Source organism: Dromiciops gliroides, chromosome 3, assembly GCF_019393635.1.
Source record: "Dromiciops gliroides isolate mDroGli1 chromosome 3, mDroGli1.pri, whole genome shotgun sequence".
NCBI lineage: Eukaryota > Metazoa > Chordata > Mammalia > Microbiotheria > Microbiotheriidae > Dromiciops > Dromiciops gliroides.
The window spans coordinates 605,564,136-605,581,763 of NC_057863.1; the positions used below are offsets into that span (position 1 = coordinate 605,564,136).

The 17,628-nt window shown below is 50.6% G+C and overlaps 1 protein-coding gene across 2 annotated transcripts; it reads left to right on the top strand.

Annotated features, from left to right (window-relative positions):
* Positions 1-931: 931 nt before the first annotated feature.
* KDF1 (keratinocyte differentiation factor 1) lies at positions 932-17,308 on the top strand. Of its 2 annotated transcripts, none has more exons than XM_043996285.1 (7): positions 932-1,070; positions 11,032-11,149; positions 11,318-11,390; positions 12,574-12,807; positions 13,138-14,245; positions 15,718-15,792; positions 16,532-17,308. In XM_043996285.1, exons 5-7 carry the CDS (start codon positions 13,159-13,161, stop codon positions 16,612-16,614), a joined length of 1,245 nt encoding a protein of 414 aa, XP_043852220.1. In that variant the 5' UTR covers positions 932-1,070; positions 11,032-11,149; positions 11,318-11,390; positions 12,574-12,807; positions 13,138-13,158; the 3' UTR covers positions 16,615-17,308. The 2 variants fall into 2 exon arrangements, with proteins under 2 accessions (XP_043852220.1, XP_043852221.1); XM_043996286.1 differs by having other exon boundaries at positions 12,574-12,720.
* The last annotated feature ends 320 nt before the right edge of the window (positions 17,309-17,628 follow it).

A 17,628-nucleotide genomic window follows, 5' to 3' on the forward strand; every position in this document is an offset into this window, starting at 1 on the left:
CCTCCCTCACAAAAACCTTCTCTCTGGACTTCAGTTTCCTCATTCATAAAACAAGGGGACTGGAGGCAATGGCCACCCAGCTTGAGATCCATGAACATCTATGGTCTGAGGCCAACAACCATCCCAGGCACTGTGGTGAATGCCAGGGATACATCCCAGAAAGGCAAAAAAGAGTCCCTACCCTGAAGGAACCCACAGTCTAAACTCTAAAATCAGGAGGTTAGAGTAGAGAAACGACTTCAAATTCTAGATTTACGATCTTATGACATGCACAAGTCTGACCCTCCAAGAGGATTTTAAAGCCTTTCATGATCTAATCACTTCCTACCTTTCCTGTCTTTTTGCACCTTACTACTGGCCACATGCCCTTTGATTCAGTGACACTGGCCTGGTCAAACGACCCTCCATCTCCTGACTCCAAGCATTTGCTCAGATTATACCCCCTGAAGCCCGATCTCTTCCTCCCTATCTCCACTTCCTGGTTCCCCAAGCTTCTTTGAAGTCTCTGCTAATATCCTACCTTTTACAAGAAGCTTTTTCTGGTCCCCCTTCATACTAATGCTTTCCCTCGATTATTTATCGCCAATTTATCCAGTCTACATCTTTTTTTTTCCAGTTGTTTACACATCATTTGCCTTTCTTCGAATCCCCAGAGCTCAGCACAGCGCTTGGCACATAGTAGGCGATTAATAAATGCTTGTTGATGGTTGACTACTTCCGTCCATTGCCTTTTAACTATTTTGCATCTATTTATTTATGCACATATTTTCTCTACCGTTGGGAGCAGGGACTGAGCAGGTCGGAATGACCAGGGAAAATACTTAAACCCAATACCCTCCCCCGCCCCGCCCCCCACACCCTTCCACTGAGCCTGGGTGGAAGTCGTTGCTGGGGTAGGGGGTGGGGCGGGGGCTGCCCGGCTCAGGTCGGAGGATGAAGTGAGGCTTCGCGAAGTTTGGAAGCGTGTCCCTAGCGGCAGCCCTTACGCAGCGTCCCGCGAGACGTTTACCTGGGCCCCAGGTGAGCGCAGAAGGAGGAGCTGCGCTTAGGCTGCTCACCTGGCGGGACAGGTAAGCGGGGCGCTGGCGGGGGGCTCCCGGGACCGGTCCGAGCTGGGCTTACCTTACCTGGACCATACCTGACCTGGGCTCACCTCAACTGCATTTACCTGTAGCACCCCTGGCGCTGGAGCTGGGCTATGGCCGCTCCCAGGGGCGCCGCTTCCGGGCCGGCCGGGTCCTGGGGCTGCGGAGCGGAGCGGCCTGGGCACCCTGACCCGGCCGGGGCCGTCCAACCTGGCGCTGCCCAGGATACCCCGGGAGAGGGCGGGGGAAGGCGTTGGGACCCTGTAGAATTCTGTATTCCCCCATGCCAGCCCGTGCCCCACCCCGCTGCTCCAGCCTGTGCGGGGGGCCCCCCCCGTCCCGCAACTCCAGCTTGTGCGCCCCCCCATCCAGCCTGTGAGGCTCCCTCCGCAGCTCCAGCCAGTGCACCCCCCACACACACCCCGCAGATCCAGCTTGTTCGCCCTCCCACTCCTCAGCTCCAGCCTGTGCGACACCCCCCCCCCCGCAGCTCCAGTCTGTACGCCCCCCCCTCCACCTTTTCCGCATTGACAGCGGGAGGGTGTGCACCACCCTTCAGTGGCAGCGGGTGCGTCCCCAACCCCTCAACTCCATCCTGTGCTTAGCAACAGTTTGTGGGACCCCTCCTACCCCCATCTCCGCCTGTGCCTCCCCCAATTCGGCCATGTCACGGAGGCCAAACTCTTTAGCATCCGGTGTCTCTGAGGGGTCCCCATCCTTGGCAGACTGGGGGTTAACAACTGTGTGTGTTGGGTGAAGGGACTTCTAGAGAAGTCCAGGATGGACACGGGGGTCTGGGGGTGGGAGAGAGAACTAAGGAAGAGTCTCGACCTCTGAATGCATTTCAAATTTAGAAGACCAAGCTTGGGGCCAAGGAGGTGTGAACTCCAGAGCTCATCTGGCCTGGCTTCCTGTCCCTTTCTCCCTAGGCATTATGATTAACAGGTTCCTACTCAGCATCTGTGTGGGGCCAGTTCCAGGGGTGGGGAGACAGAAAAGAGAGGGCTCCTGTACTAATAGACTTGAAACTTATGAAGTTAAGGGACCCTTTTAGATTCATTTAGCCCAGAGTGGTCTCATGATGTGTGTTGACTGAGTGAGGGAGTTTTTGATGGACAGTGGTGATCTTGGATCAAAGTGAAAAGAAATATAGTTAATGGAGGGAAATAGGGGATAGGGGCAGTGAGTCCTCCTTCCTCAATCAAGGAGCTTGGAAATTTAATAATAACTTGCATAATATTTTCAGATTTGCAAAGTTTTTTCCCTCACAAGCCTGGGAAGTAGGAAGTTCAAGTATTATTCCATTTAACAGACCAGCAACTGAGACTTTCAGAGAAAGGCAAAGTGATTTGCCCATGATCATATAACTAGTGTTAGAGGTAGGTAACTCTTGTGATGCCAGGTTCAGCAGTGACAAATTACAGCAATTGTCTTCCTTGGGGAGACATCAGGGCATAATTGGGAAAGGGAGACCCTTGGCGATGGAAGGAACTGTGGAAATGGGATCTAGGAGACCCGGGTTCTAATTCTGCTTGTACTAGTAACCTGTCATGTGCCTTTGGCAAAGTCAGTTTCTACAGGTAGAATGGGAGAGATCTTTAGTTCCTATTATTTGTTTTTTGCATTAGCTACATCGAAAGGAATGGGGACTATTCTAGCATTTGGGAAGTACTGATGCTGGTTCTAAATGGTCCCAACCTGTTTGAAAAGACTAGCCTAAAGAGCAGAGTACTATGGGATGGCATTCAAGGGAGTTGGTTGCAGGGGAGGAGAGAGGCCTTCCCAATCAATCAGAGAGTTTTATTTGGTTTCTAGGAACACAAAAGCAAAAGTGAAATAGTCTCTGTCCTCAAGGATTTTATTTTTTTAAGGGAGAGACAGTATGGGTGGGCATATACTGGGTGTACCAAAAGTCTTAGGGCAGTTTGAAACTTCAGTAGGCTTAAGGATGATTACAGTAGGGACTGGCCCGGTCACCAATGTGGGAGGAGGAGCTCCCCCCAGAAGAGAAGTCTTCTGTCAGTGAGGGTCAGCACCTTCTCTGCAGCTTAGTTTGAAACAAGTGACCTGCCCGGGTATAGAAAATAGATATACATAACCTTTTTTTTTTTTTTTTTAGCAGGGCAATGAGGGTTAAGTGACTTGCCCAGGGTCACACAGCTAGTAAGTGTCAAGTGTCTAAGGCTGGATTTGAACTCAGGTCCTCCTGAATCCAGGGCCAGTGCTTTATCCACTGCGCCACCTAGCTGCCCCCATAACCTTTTACTGTTGACAAATTTTTCATGACACCTGCATTCAGTTACTCAACCCCATATGGGGTGTAGTATATAGAGAGCCAATCTCAGACATGGGTCAAAGCCCTGCCCGTGAGACGTACTGTCTTTGGAACACCAGGGCAGGTCACTTGTTAGGTGGGAGCTAAGCAGGTTCCCTGGAGGGATAGACCAGACCCTGGGCTTCTGGATGGGAGAAGGGAGTTGAGTAAAGCAATCTATTAATAAACAAGGTGATGTCTTAGTAGAGAGTTTATCACCTGAGGAGTCTAGGGCCCCTCCCTTGAGGGGAGCATGGGGTGAGAGTGTTTGCTGTCAGACCCCAGCTCTGCTTCACCTGAGTTGTGTTTGGCCCACACTTGGGCTTATGGTAGATGAGAAATAGAGCAAGGAAGATAATCGATGCCCCTACAGAGGTCCCAAGATGAGAGCAGAGTTAGAACCTGTCTTTGGATCCTCCTCCCAGCCTAAAGAGAAAACAAGGTGGCTGACAACAGTCCCATATTATGGGCACAGATGACCTCAGGTTGTGGTGGGCTAATAATAACAATAATAATAAAGCACTTTGAGGTTTGTAAAGCCTTTTACAATTTATCTTCACAACAACCTTGAGAAGCCCTACATCCCCATTTTACATGAGGAAAATGAGGCAGACAGCAGTTAAACGACTTGCAAATGGGGTCATGCAGCTAGTCAGTGTCCAAGGCCACTGTGTCCAGCCACCAAATGAGGTAGTCACTATGGGACCTGAGAAGGGCATTAAGATTCAGCACCCTTTATGCATGGACCGGGAGTCAGGAAAGCCTGGGTTTAAATTCTATTTGAGACATTTATAATATAGTAAACAAGTCAGTCAGGTGGCTCAGTGAACAGAGTGATAGGTGTGGAATAAGGAAGACCTGAGTTTAAATTCTGCCTCATGCTTCCCGGCTATGTAAATCTGGACGAATCACGTCACCTCTGTTGGCCTCGGTTTCCTCAACCATAAAATGGGGATAACCACAGCCACCTCCCAGAGCTGTTGTGAGGATCTATGAGAGAATCTTTGTGAAGCACTTAGCACAGAGCCTGGCAAAGAGGAGGTGCTTAATAGATGTGTGTTTGTTTCCTCCCTCACTCCCTCCCTCCCTCTGCAAGTTTTTTTCATCAGCAAAAGGGGGATAGTACCTAGTGTATCCCTCTGAGAGTCTTGTAGTGAGGGTTAAAAAAGAGAATGCAGGGGCAGCTAGGTAGAGCAGTGGCTAAAGTGCCGGCCCTGGAGTCAGGAGTACCTGAGTTCAAATCCGGCCTCGGACACTTAACACTTACTAGCTGTGTGACCCTGGGCAAGTCACTTAACCCCAATTGCCTCACTTAAAAAAAAAATTTTTTTAAAGAGAATGCATATGGAGTGCTTTGCAAACAACCCAGTCTAAAGGGCTGCAATGGTGAGTAGCCAGTGCCCCCAATTGTTTCGATTCCACCAGAATTGTTATTGCTTCTAACTGCCTTCTGCATTTGGAGCAGCTCGCTCAGCCCTGGGCCACAGGAGCTCAGGACCTGGTGGAGGAATTGGACAAAGACGTAAATAATGATGCTAGATGACAGGGGCCTGTAAGAATGAGCTGGCTGGCAGGAACAAGTTGACATTAGCTAGGGAAGGCCGCCCTAGGGGAGGAGGCATTTGATTTGGGCTCCTGAGGGCTCTGTGTCTCACTTGGAACCAAGCACAATACTTTGGGCCTTAAATGACCATCTAGTCTAAGTCCTCAATTATATATAAAGGAGGAAACTAAGGCCCAGAGAGGTGTCAGGTGATGCACTTTTTTGGTTTTGTTTTTTGTTTGCGGAGCAATGAGGGTTAAGTGACTTGCCCAGGGTCACACAGCTAGTAAGTCTCAAGTGTCTAAGGCCAGATTTGAACTCAGGTCCTCCTGAATCCAGGGCCGGTGCTGTATCCACTGTGCCACCTGGCTGCCCCATGATACACTTTTAAATTAAAGGTAGGAAGCAGGGTGGCAAAGCCCCATATCATCTAGGTTAAAGGAGAGGGGAGGTCGTGAGGAATGGGAACATGAACACAGTAGATATAATGCCAGGTTTGGAATCAGGAAGACCTGAGTTCAAATCCAGCCTTGGACACTAGCTGTGTGACCCTGGGCAAGTCACTTGACCTCTGTTTGCCTCTATTTCCTCATCTGTAAAATGTGAATAAATTAGAGCACCAACCTCCCTGATTGATTGAGGGTCAAATGAGATGATAATTGTGAAGCTCTTAGCACAGTACTTGGCACATAGTAGGCAGCATATAAATGCTAGCTATATTGCCATTCTTGAGGACAGAGCCCAACATAGCCATAGCTGTAAAGCCACCTGAAGGCAGGGACTTTTTTACTCCTATCTTGTATCTCCAGTATTTCACATAGTGCTCAGCACACAGCTGCTTAACAACAACAATAATAACAATAATAATAACATTCATACATCACTTGATGGTTTCCAAAGTGTTTTACAAATGTCTCATTTTTATCCTTACTGGTAGTTGCTATTACTACCCCCATTTTACAGATGAGGAAACTGAGACGGGTGAAGTGACTTGCCTAGGGGATCACACAGTAGGTGTCTGGGGTGGGATTTTGAACTTAGGTCTTCCTGACTCCAGACCCAGGGCTCAGTCCAAGGTGCCACGTGCTTGTCTTATAAATGCTTGTTAATTGCTAAAGAGGGGATGGAAAGTAGACTGGTTGGGCTAGTGCATGGAGTTCAGGAAGGGGAGTAACCTGAGATCCGACAGGGAATCTGGGTAGTACTAGATTAGGGAGGGCCTCAGATACTAGGCTGAAGATCTTAATTTGTATTCAGTAGGAATGTTAATTTTGTAAATTAATTTTAGGAATACTCATTTTGTAAATATTAATTTGTCAATTCAGTAGGAAATAGGAAGCCAGAGAGGTTTTGAGCAGAGGAGGGAATGTGAAGAGCTGCATATTTTTGGGGGGTGGGGGGGTGAGGCAATTGGGGTTAAGTGACTTGCCCAGGGTCACACAGCTAGTATCAAGTGTCTGAGGCCGGATTTGAACTCAGGTCCTCCGGACTTCAGGGCCAGTGCTCTATTCACTGTGCCACGTAGCTGCCCCAAGAGTTGCATATTTAAGGAAGATTAATGTGATCATCCAGATAGCTGAGCAGATGTCACTAACTCATACCCACTTAGCAAAATGCTTTCATGTCATCCTCCCAGTTGGCATTCAAGACCTTTCTGTGAAGGTCTGGCAGGCATTGCGCATCCATTTTATGGATGACAAAACTGAGGCCCAGAAGTGAGGTGACTTGTCCAAGATCACACAGTAAATCTGTGACTGAGACCTTACACTGATCTACCTTGAATACCAGGCCTGGACCATTCATTCATCCTTTTCTTCTACATTAGTTTGAGTAAATCCATTCCCTATATCCCTTGCCCCCAAACCTCTTCCAGCCATCTGCTTACCATCTCTTCCTGCAGGTGAAAAATCCCCAAGTGAATTGAAGGCCAGAAAACCCCCATTTGGGGAAGCTTGCTCAAACCCAGGATCATAGAGCTCACCTGGTGTAATCTCCAGTGCCTTTCTGTTAGTTGAGATCTCATTAGGGCTGAAAACACCCTTAAAGCCTAGGACAAGAAGAGACTTCAGTGCACAGAAGGTTGGGGCTGGGAAGGATAGCGGTGACCAGCAACAAGCCACATTAATAATAGCTCACGTTTCTGTGGTACTAAAGCTTCTCCCGACAATACTATTGAGGTAGAGAGTGAAAATACCATTCTAATTTTAAAATTGAGAAATAGGCTCCGGAAGTCTTTTTTGTTTTGTTTTGTTTTATTTTTTTAAAAAAATTTTTTCCCGGAAATCTTATCTCAGGTCACACAGCTTGTTTGTGGCAGAGCCAGCAAGATGTCGGTCTCATGACAGAGTCGAATGCTTTTCTTCCACACTATGTGGCCTGGTTGGTCAATAGTAGATGGGATTTTCTGTCTCCCTCCTGATGTCCCACCCTCCCTGGCCACCCTTTCCAGCACTGGCTGTCCTTCCACTCATTCCCTGCAACTCACTGGAATGCTCCTTGCTCCCCCATCGACGCTTCCAGGTTCTCCCCATCACATCACTGTTACTTCTTCCTTTGAGGTTCACTCACTCTGAACCTACCTCTCGATCAAAATTCTAGAAGCTCCCTCTTCCTCATCCTCATCAAAACAAACAAACAAACAAAAACAAAGTTATGTGATCTCAGTTGCCAAATCCAGTGGCTTTTTCTCCATCCTTGTTCTCATTAGTTTGTTTTGTTTTGTTTTTTGCAAGGCAATGAGGGTTAAGTGACTTGCCCAGGGTCACACAGCTAGTAAGTGTCAAGTGTCCGAGGTCGGATTTGAACTCAGGTACTCCTGAATCTAGGGCCGGTTGCTTTATCCACTGTGCCACCTAGCTGCCCTTCCATCCTTGTTCTCCTTGACCTCTCTATAGCCTTTGACACCGTTGCTAACTCTCTTCCTTTTCTGTGAGGTTTTTTTTTTTAATTTTATGGGGCAATGAGGGTTAAATGACTTGCCCAGGGTCACACAACTAGTAAGTGTCCAGTACCCCTCCCCTACTTTTCCAATCTTCTTCCCTATCTCCACACTTTTAGATTCAGTAACATCAGCCTCTTTGCTGTTGCTCACACAAGACCGTCCATTTCCCAATTCTGGGCATTTTCACTGACCATCTCCCATGCCTGGAGTGCTCTTCCTCCCCTTCATCTCTCCCTCCCGGCTTCCCTGAAGCCCCAGCTAAAATTCCACTTTCTACAGGAGGCCTTTCCTGATCCCTCTTCATTCTAATGTTTTCCCTCTGGTGATTATTTCCAATTTATCTTTGCCCATAGTTTATTTGTACATAGATGTTTATGTGGTGTTTGTAAGCTCCTTGAGGCAGGGATTAGTTTTTTGCCTGTCTTTGTATCCCCAGCTTAGCACAGTGCCTGGCACACAGTCAACACTTACTGGTCAATAAACTAACAATTAGAAGGACAGTGAAGTATAGTAGATGGGGATCTGGACATGTAGCTAATAAGACCTGCATGTGAATCCTGAGATTGGCAGTTGTCTATTTTATTATGACAAATCACTTCACCTTTCTGTGCCTTAGTTTCTTCATTTGTAAAATGGGGGAAATGATACCTAATGCATCTAACTGAATCAACAAATACTTATTACAATTTACCTTTTTTTTTTGGTGAGGCAATTGGGGTTAAGTGACTTGCTCAGGGTCACACAGCTAGTGAGTGTCAAGTGTCTAGGTCAGATTTGAACTCAGGTCCTCCTGAATCCAGGGCTGGTGCTCTATCCACTGCGCCACCTAGCTGCCCCAACAAATACTTATTAACTCCCTACTATGTGCTAGGGAATAAGGATATAAGCTTAGCATAGTGTCTGCCACATAATAGGCCCTTAAGAAATGCTTATCGATTGACTAACTGAAGTACAACAAATGAAACACTACAAGAAGCTTACAAGGATTTGTATGTAAATTTTCTATTTGTGCTGTGTATACACACACACACATACACTCCAAATATAAAAAATAAATAAATACAAAGTAGTTCAGGACAAGGTGATGGGGAGGGGACTAGCAGTTGGTAGATTCAGGAAAGGAGGGGCAGCTAGGTGGCGCAGTGGATAAAGCACTGGCCCTGGATTCAGGAGGACCTCAGACACTTGACATTTACTAGTTGTGTGACCCTGGGCAAGTCACTTAACCCTCATTGCCTTGCTTTGTTTTTGTTTCTGGTTTTTTTGCAGGGCAATGAGGGTTAAGTGACTTGCCTAGGGTCACACAGTTTTGCCTTGCAAAAAAAAAAAGAAAGAAGGAAAAAAGAAAAAAAAATTCAGGAAAGGCTTTAGGTTCCTCGCAATTCTGTTGTGAGGATCAAATGGGATCTTTGCCCATAAACTGCTTTGTAAGCTTTCAAGCCCTGTAGAAATAAATGCCTGCATACTTCTTGTTGTTAAGTCAACAAATGTCTATTTGGCTCCTATTCCCTGCTATGCCTGGTGAGTCTTGCTTCAGGTGGGAAGAATTTAGGACTAACTGACCTTTATAGGACATGTGTATGTGTGTGTGTGTGAGAGAGATAGAGAAATAGACAGAGAGAAATAAAGTGGTTGTTTGGGACAGAGGGGAGGAGGTTTGTGGAAATGGCCCTGTACACCAGAGGTATCAAATGTACTGGCCAAGAGAGATTAAAATGTGATTGGGAAATAGTTGTCAAAATTAAAAAATACAATACAATGTAGATAATGTGAATATATGTTTTTCTAAGTCAAGATACAGCTTGTAGGGATCCTTAGGTAAGGGCTAGTGGCCACAGTTTCTATTTTGACACCACCACTCCAGGAGCCCCCTCCCCTATACTGGGATGGAGGAAGTGCAGAGGGTGTTCCTTTCTGGAGCAGGGAGGATAAAAGATGGGATAAAAACTTAAGGACTAATAGCCTCTATAGAGCAAGGCCCAAAGTGCCCAAAGTGGATGGAGGGAGCTAGGGCTACTTCCCCTTCTTTAACTCAAATGCTTTGCCCCAGGATGGAGTAGTGTGAGAATATGCTGATCACAGGGCTGATTCTCACCCACCTCTGACCTTATCACCAGGAAAGGGGGCTGAATAAGATCAGGGAGACACCCCTCCTCCCCAGGCTAAGTGGGGGTGCAGACCCAAAAGGTTGGTTAGTGGCTTCCTCAGTGAGGATAGATTGGTTAACCCCCCAAAGACTAAGCATCAGCTGCCTTTGTAGGCTGTACGAGGGGAACAGAGGCAACAAACAAACCAACCTACTGCCTAGGGGCACAGGGGCCCTGGGTACCAGTCTCAGCTCTGTCACTAACTCTTTCCTCTCTTGGGCCTCAGTTTCCTCCTGCGTAAAAGGAAGGCTGGACTAGGTAAGCACCAAGATTCATTCAAGCTCTGACATAGAGTCCTAATATTCTGGGCCTACTCTGTGCAGATCACTGATAGGCATTAAGGGGAATACAGAATTTAAATGTGACAGTGCCTGCCCTCAGGAAACTTACAGTCTAGTCAAGGAACGCGGCACAGATAACTCTAATACATAATGATAGAGGTGAAGATCATCATTGACGAGGGAGACTTGGGGAAAACTTCCTGGCAGAAGCTCAAGCCAATCGAGTCAGCGAGGATTTGACAGTCGGTCGAAGAAAAGAGGGGAGAGGAAGACCTTGTTGGCCCAGAGAGCACGGGGTGAGAAAACGCAGGGCAGCTTTGCTTTGGGGCCAGCAAGGAGTTTGGTTTGGCTGGAGTCAGATTGGCAGGTGGTCCTTTGAACTGAGGCTGTGGGGGTTAGGATGACGCCAGATCATTGAGGACCTCGAAGGCCATGTAAGGATCTTCCATTTTCTCAAGCAGCAGAGAACCAAGGAAGACTTTCAAACAGAAAGTACATGACTGTATCTATGCATAAAGAGAGATTCTTTTGGCATCATGGAGGATGGAGGGGAGGACAAATATGCAGAGCCTCCATTAGGAGGTTGCTAATGACATCTAAGTCTATTCTCTATAGCATTGTGATAGGCCCATTTAGTCCAATAGACCAGTCCGCTTAGATTTTCTGCTGAGGAACAGACGACTGGCTCATCTGACCCTTTCACCTCCTCCCCCCACTCAGGGTGCTGAGGGGCAACCCAAGGAAGCCAAAGTCCTGGTCCGGGATTGTGATCAGAAGACCAAGACACTGGGAGAAAAGCCAAGATGTAGGTCACACATCTAAGGAACAAGGCCGCGAGGTCAGTCTGGACAGGCTTCTTGAAGGGGGAGAGTCTTGGACAAAATGATGCTCATGGATTGGTGGGAAGGAGAGGGAAGGGCATCCTGGGTAAGGGGATGGCCTGAGCAAAGGCACCGGATTAGGAGCACAGATATTTGTTTTATTGCTATTTGTATGGCATATTCAGGAGACGCAAGGCCCCCAGCCTGGCCACAGTGTGGAGAACATAAAGGAAAGCAGAGAAAGAGAAGACTGCAAAGGTAGGTTGGGGTCACATCGTAGAAGGCCTTGGATGCTAAGCTATAGTGGGGAGAGGGGTTAATGTGTTAGAGTCTGAGGGGAGTGCCTACAGGGTCAGAAATGACAAGGAAGTGATATTTAATGAAAGATTGCCTGCACACACTTACTAGCTGTATGACCCTGGGCAAGTCATTTAACCCTGATTGCCTCCCCCCCCCCCCCAAAAAAAATAAATAAAATAAAAATAAAAAAGATTGCCCTGCCTCTGAATAGATAGTGTGTGAAGGTCAGGGAACCTATTAAGAGATTCTTTGAGGGGCAGCTAGGTGGTGCAGTGGATAAACACTGGCCCTGGATTCAGGAGGACCTGAGTTCAAATGAAGCCTCAAACACTGTGACCCTAGACAAGTCACTTAACCCTCATTGCCCCACAAAAAGAAAAAAAGGAAAAGAAGAGATTCTTTGAGATAATTCAGGAAAGAGAAAAGAGGGAAGAGTGGCTGGGTGAGAGTGGGGGTCTGGGCACTGGAAAGGAGAAAATGGGTACCATAGAAAGAAAACCAGGAAGATCTGGTTGTGGGGGGTGCAGAGGAGAGGAAGGAGCCAATGTTGACCCTGAAGTATCCAGCCCAGGGAGCTGGGAGGATGATCAGAGCCAGCCGCAAAGATGGGGAAGCCCAGAAGAGCTGAATGAGCTCAGAGGTGCTGGTAGGGGACCATTCCCAAGGGGAAGGGAATAGGCATTTATGTAGCACCTGCTGTGTACCCAGCACTGGGCTAAGTGCTTTTTGCCACTACTATCTTATTTCAAAGCAGCTGGAGAGGTGGGTCAGGGTTGGAGATCGCATTGGGCATGCATGAGGGGAACCTTGGCCATTGGGAGGCAGGCAGGGAAAAGCCAATGAAGGAATTTGCCTTAGATGGGCACAGTGCCCAGGCTATTCTCCCTCCTCTGGTCCTTTTGTGGCTGGGCTGGGTTCCTGACACCTCAGAAGAGAGTCAGAGCAGGGAGGTGGGAGGGGCGGGCCCTACCTAGCTGCAGTGACTAGTGAATGCCTCATCCCCTTGGGCCTGGGTGTTGGGGCCCTTGGGAGCCCTGATTGTGCTTGGGCTGGGAGCTCCCTGGGGGAGTGGGTAGGATGAGGAAGAGGGTAGGGGACAAGGCTCTCTGGGCTGCTTTGAAAATGAGGCATTTGTTGTCAGCTCCTGGGCAGGGTGTGTGTGTGAGAGAGAGGCTGCCATGGGCAGGCCCCAAGCTGGGCAGACTTACCAGCCAACCTCTTGGAGATCCAGAGACCGAGGAGCCTGGGAGGGGAGAGTGTGTGGAAGAAGCTCGAGCTCACTGTCCAGGTGACCACAGGCAGGGTGCTAGGCCCACTTCTGCCCAGGTCCATTCCTGCTACCAGCACTGGTGGCCACCAAAGGAGGTGGACTGAGGTAATGCCTACCAAAGTTCAACCCAGCCCTGTGTTCTTGGCCTAGTTTAGGGGCGGGGGGAGGGTACAGGCCCATTGATGTCCTGGGCCTCTAGAGTTCTCTGACTTGGTAGGCCTTGGGGAAGGAGTTGGGGGAAGTGGGAGGTGGCTGGATGGGCACATCCCCAGGGCAACTAACTGGTCCAGGTCACCCTTGGCACCTTTGTCCTTCCCACCTCCTCCCCCTATAAAGCCCATTTTTCTTCCAAGCAGGGAAGGGAGGGGAAAAGGGGGAGTCTGGGGAAGGTTGGGATCATTCAACCTTCCTCTCACTGCCCCCTCCCCACCCCAGGCACCTGTAATGTGGTAAGCCATGCCCGGACGGCGCTCTGGACATCCTCGCCCAGTGTCCTGCCCTCCCCGGCCAGGCCAGGCCTCTACATGGGAGCGACCAGCAAGTGCTTCTCCCCCAGAGGTCTGTCTTGAGGTGTATGGTGCGGCCACACCCCAAGTCAAGCAAAGCCGCCGGCTGGCCCAGCCAGCCACACCTCGACGGGTCCGCCGGCCCAACCCCAAGGACCCCAATGCTCAAGAGCCGGAGAGCATCACCTTCATCTCTGGCTCAGCCGAGGCCCCCCTGGACACCACAACCTGCTGTCTACCCCGGCCATGGGTGTGGAATTTGTGCAAGGCTGTGTTCTGTTTTCGCCGCTGCCGGGCCTGCTATCAGCGCTGTGGGGGTTGTATGCGCAGCTGCGAGGCCTGCCTGCCCTCCCTGGGCCCGCCAGAGAGCTTTCCTGATGAGGGCTGGGGCAAGGAACACAATGGCGGCCCACCCCCCAAAAGCCCGGCCATTGCCTCCCCCAGCCGGCGAGACAGAGAGAGGTTTAAGTCGACCATCGGCAGCAGCTTCAGCTACCCCGATGTCAAGCTGAAGGGTATCCCTGTGTACTCGTATCGGGGTGCGCCGGCCTCCCCCCCGGACGCTGACTTGTGCTACAAGGAGCCCTTGGCTGAGCAGCCGCCCCGCTACAGCCTCCCTGGAACCTTAGGTGGGAGCCACCGCAGTTCGGAGGAGTATTACTCCTTCCACGAGTCAGACCTGGACCTCCCCGAGCTGAGTGGTGGCTCCATGAGCAGCCGGGAGATCGACGTGCTCATCTTCAAGAAGCTGACGGAGCTGTTCAGCATGCACCAGATCGACGAGCTGGCCAAGTGCACTTCGGACACGGTGTTCCTGGAGAAGACTAACAAGATCTCCGACCTCATCAGCAGCATCACGCAGGACTACCACCTGGACGAGCAGGACGCCGAGTGCCGCCTGGTGCGAGGCATCATCCGCATCAGCACCCGCAAGAGCCGCAACCGGCCGACCACCAGCTCAGAGAGCCGCCTGAGCCGGGGCCCCGCCCCCGACAGCGGCACCGACACCATGGTGGCCTCGGCCCTCAGCCAGGACGGTACGTCCTTCCTCACCCTCAGCTGGGCCGCGTGGCTCCACCAGCCATCCCGGGCTCTCTGGCCCTGCCCATTTGGCCTGGTCTCTCGTCCTTTCTGAGCCTATTTGCTCCTTTGTAAAATGAGCTCGGACTACGTGGTCTCTGGTGACCCTCAAGGCCCTCTATCCTAGGATTCTCCAGTGCTGGGAGCACTGCGCTAGAGCCTGGAGGGGACAGAGATCCGAGGCACTGATCTTGCCTTCAGGAGGGAAAATAATCCGATGTGCCTCGGATAGTGTCCCATCTTTAGTACAGCAGGGAGGCCCAGGTGCCGGGAAGGTGAGGACAGGGTTTCTATCACAAGCCAGGCACTGGGCAAGGCTACAGAGGGTTTGGTGTTTTAGGTGTCTGTATGTATAATGGGCAGGTGCCCAACGTAGGGGAGAGGCAGGGGAAGAACTCCAGGCCCAGAGAAGAGCAAAGGCAGGCAGTTGAGCCCTCACAGCCAGTCACTAACCCGGGCTCTGGGGGGTGGGAGTGGGTAGTGTCAGACAAAAGAATTAAAACTTGGGCGTGGATCGGGAAGGCAGATGGGAACTGGGTTTACCCACCCCCATACAATGGTCACAAGAGTGTGCCTTTCCACAGTCCCTCTGGCCCCCTCCACCTGCGGCTGGAGGGAGCCTTTTCTGGGATGCTTCTCCCCTCTCCCTAGTAATAACCACTCCTTAGAATTTACTTACAAAGCCCTGCTAGTAGGCCCTTGTGACAGCCCTGCGAAGGATGAACAGGAAGGGCAGGCATGATTATTGCCATTCGAAGACCCAAGGTGATGAGTCTAGAACAAGGGTTCCTCACTCCCAACCCTAAGCATTTTTCCCAGGGTAGAGTTCTGCAGGTACTCCAACCTCGGCCCCTCCACTCATCTCTGGGCTCTAGGCCTTCACCAGTTTGGTGTTGATCTGGTGGAGGTGGCCCAGGTTCCTGAGTGGCCTGCACGGGTGGGAAGGGAGCTCAGAGAACAATGAATCCAACCCATAGCAAGAGATCATCCACTTCTAGTTTGGTTTTGATTTTTTTCTGGGGCAATGGGGGTTAAGTGACTTGCCCAGAGTCACACAGCTAGTGTCAAGTGTCTGAGGCTGGACTTGAACTCAGGTCCTCCTGACTCCGGGGCTGATGCTCTGCCCACTGCGCCACCTAGCTGCCCCCCATCCACTTCTAGTGACAGAGCACCTCCCACAGGCCAATAACTGCCCATCCCATGTTGGGATAGCCCTGATCAATGGATAGGTTCCTGCCAGGAAGCCTAAAGTCACTCCCACCCACCGTTCCTAGCTCTGCTCTTGATGGGCCCAGTCCCTCCTCCCTGGCATGGATGTTCTAATCCTGGGGCAGTTGTCCTCTTTCCCCTCCAGCTCAGTCGCGTCTGTAAGGGTAAGACTGTCATGGGGGACTTTGGAGAGTGAGACTGGCTATTTTTTCTTTCTCAGAGCTGACTGTGCAGATCTCCCAGGAAACAACATCAGATGCCATCGCTCGGAAACTGAGGCCTTATGGCCCTCCAGGTGTGGATCCCCAGCGTGGGACTGATGGGGAGGCCAGGGGGTACTGGGAGGGGAGAGAAGGGAGCTGTGCATTGACTGGTCCTTTCAGGCTGGGGCCTGGGAGAGAGCCGGGCAGGCTTTGGAGTCCTGACTTGGGCTTTAACCCCAGCTCTGCCCCCTACACCCGTGCAACTTTGTCCAAGACACAGCTTGTGCCCATTGCCTCATCTCTAAAGTGAGGGGGCTGAACATGGTGACCTGAGGTCCTCTCTGGCTCAGTCTGTGATGTCGGAGCCTCCGTTTCTTCTCCACAGTCAGGAGTTTGGATCAGGGCATCTCTTAATATCCTTCCCATCTGATAAAAGGGACCTTATCTATGGGGTCAACTTGTAGCATTGTGACGGAAGGAGAGAAACAACAGCAACAGGCCCTATCTAGAGGGCACTAAGAATGATTTGGGGAGACAGGGCTTTCAGGTATCGACCTAGCCCTGCCTGCACTCCTCTCAAAAGAGGAGATGAGCTTATCTAGCTGTGGCCCCACTGAGTCTTCATGACGATGCTGCCAAGGAGGAAGAAGTTGGGCCTTGGCCTTTCCCGTTTTTCAGATTGGGTAATTGAGATCCCAGAGCTTCCACTTTCTTCATCAGCTCCTATTCTGTGGCCGTCTCAGGGCAAATGGAGAGAAAGCCAGGTGGCTGTGGGAGCCGGGGGGGCAGCTCTGGTACCTGAGCCTCAACCTCTCCTTCTTTTCTTCTCAGGTTATCCACCAAGCCACGACTCCTCCTTCCAGGGAACAGAGACGGACTCCTCAGGGGCACCCCTGCTCCAAGTGTATTGCTAGCCCTTGCTCTAGCCCTCGGGGCCTCCTGGTACTGCAGGCAGGACAGACAGGCCCCGAGAACTATTCTTCCCTCCTTCAGTGGATCACCTTCTAAGCAATTCTGCCGACAAGAACTCACACAAGAACTCACCCTGCCTCCAGGCTGCAGGCTCTGGATGCAAATGCACCACCTATCCACTATGTACTGTTGATCCTCTTTCCCAGAACTCAGATGAAGTTCCTAATACCATGAAGACCCAGTTTCAGGGTCTTTCCCCTCGTCCCTGAGGGCTTCCCTCACTAGCCCTTCAGGGGAGGGGGTCTCCAAGTTGCCCATCCCAAGTACCCAGGGCCCTGCAGGCTTCAAGGGCTTTCTGCCTTGGCAATGGCTAGATGGTTTTGTCCTTTTATCACATTAGGGTTCGCTTGCCATTATTTACAAAGGGCTCGGAGGTTTGCTGTTTCCCCCACTTTTGACTACCTGGCTCTCCTTCTTCAAGCAGGGAGCCCTCCCCAGTCTCGAGGGGGTCATTTGGAAGTATTTTTGTGAAACCGTGCCTAGATGTGTGCCTTGTAACTAGCTGACTAGTTCTTGTAACGCTGGGAGCTCCATCAATCCCTTCTCTGGTAGTAATAAGTATGCAGCCATTACCGGTCTATCACCCCGCCCCCAGGCTTCAGTACCTCACAAGGTCCTGTTTGTAGCAGGGCAGTAAAGGAATCCAAGTTACCTGCTTCTTTACTCTTTACCTGGGAGTCCTGGGGCTTGGGGGGGAGACGGACAGACTACTGTCCAGCAGTTGGGCTTTGAACCCTGTGCCTGCTCCCAATGCTGCCCAGGTTGGGAGAAAGCTCTCCTGGTAGCTGCACAGCTATTTCTTGTCTGGGCAGGGCAAGGTCACCTGAAGGAAACACCTGTTTTGATGGCCTTGGGGAGGCTTGGCCAGCACTGCCAAGGTCTGGCAAGATGGACCAGACCCATGCCTCTAATGCCTTGGGGGGGGGGGGCAGGGCAGGCTGGGGCACACAGCAGAA

Excerpts from the sequence above, each read along its gene's own strand:
- KDF1 (XM_043996285.1), top strand. The coding sequence starts at position 13,159 with ATGCCCGGACGGCGCTCTGGACATCCTCGCCCAGTGTCCTGCCCTCCC. Across the intron at positions 14,246-15,717 it reads CTCGGCCCTCAGCCAGGACG|AGCTGACTGTGCAGATCTCC; the intron begins GTACGTCCTTCC and ends TTTCTTTCTCAG. Across the intron at positions 15,793-16,531 it reads GAGGCCTTATGGCCCTCCAG|GTTATCCACCAAGCCACGAC; the intron begins GTGTGGATCCCC and ends TTTTCTTCTCAG.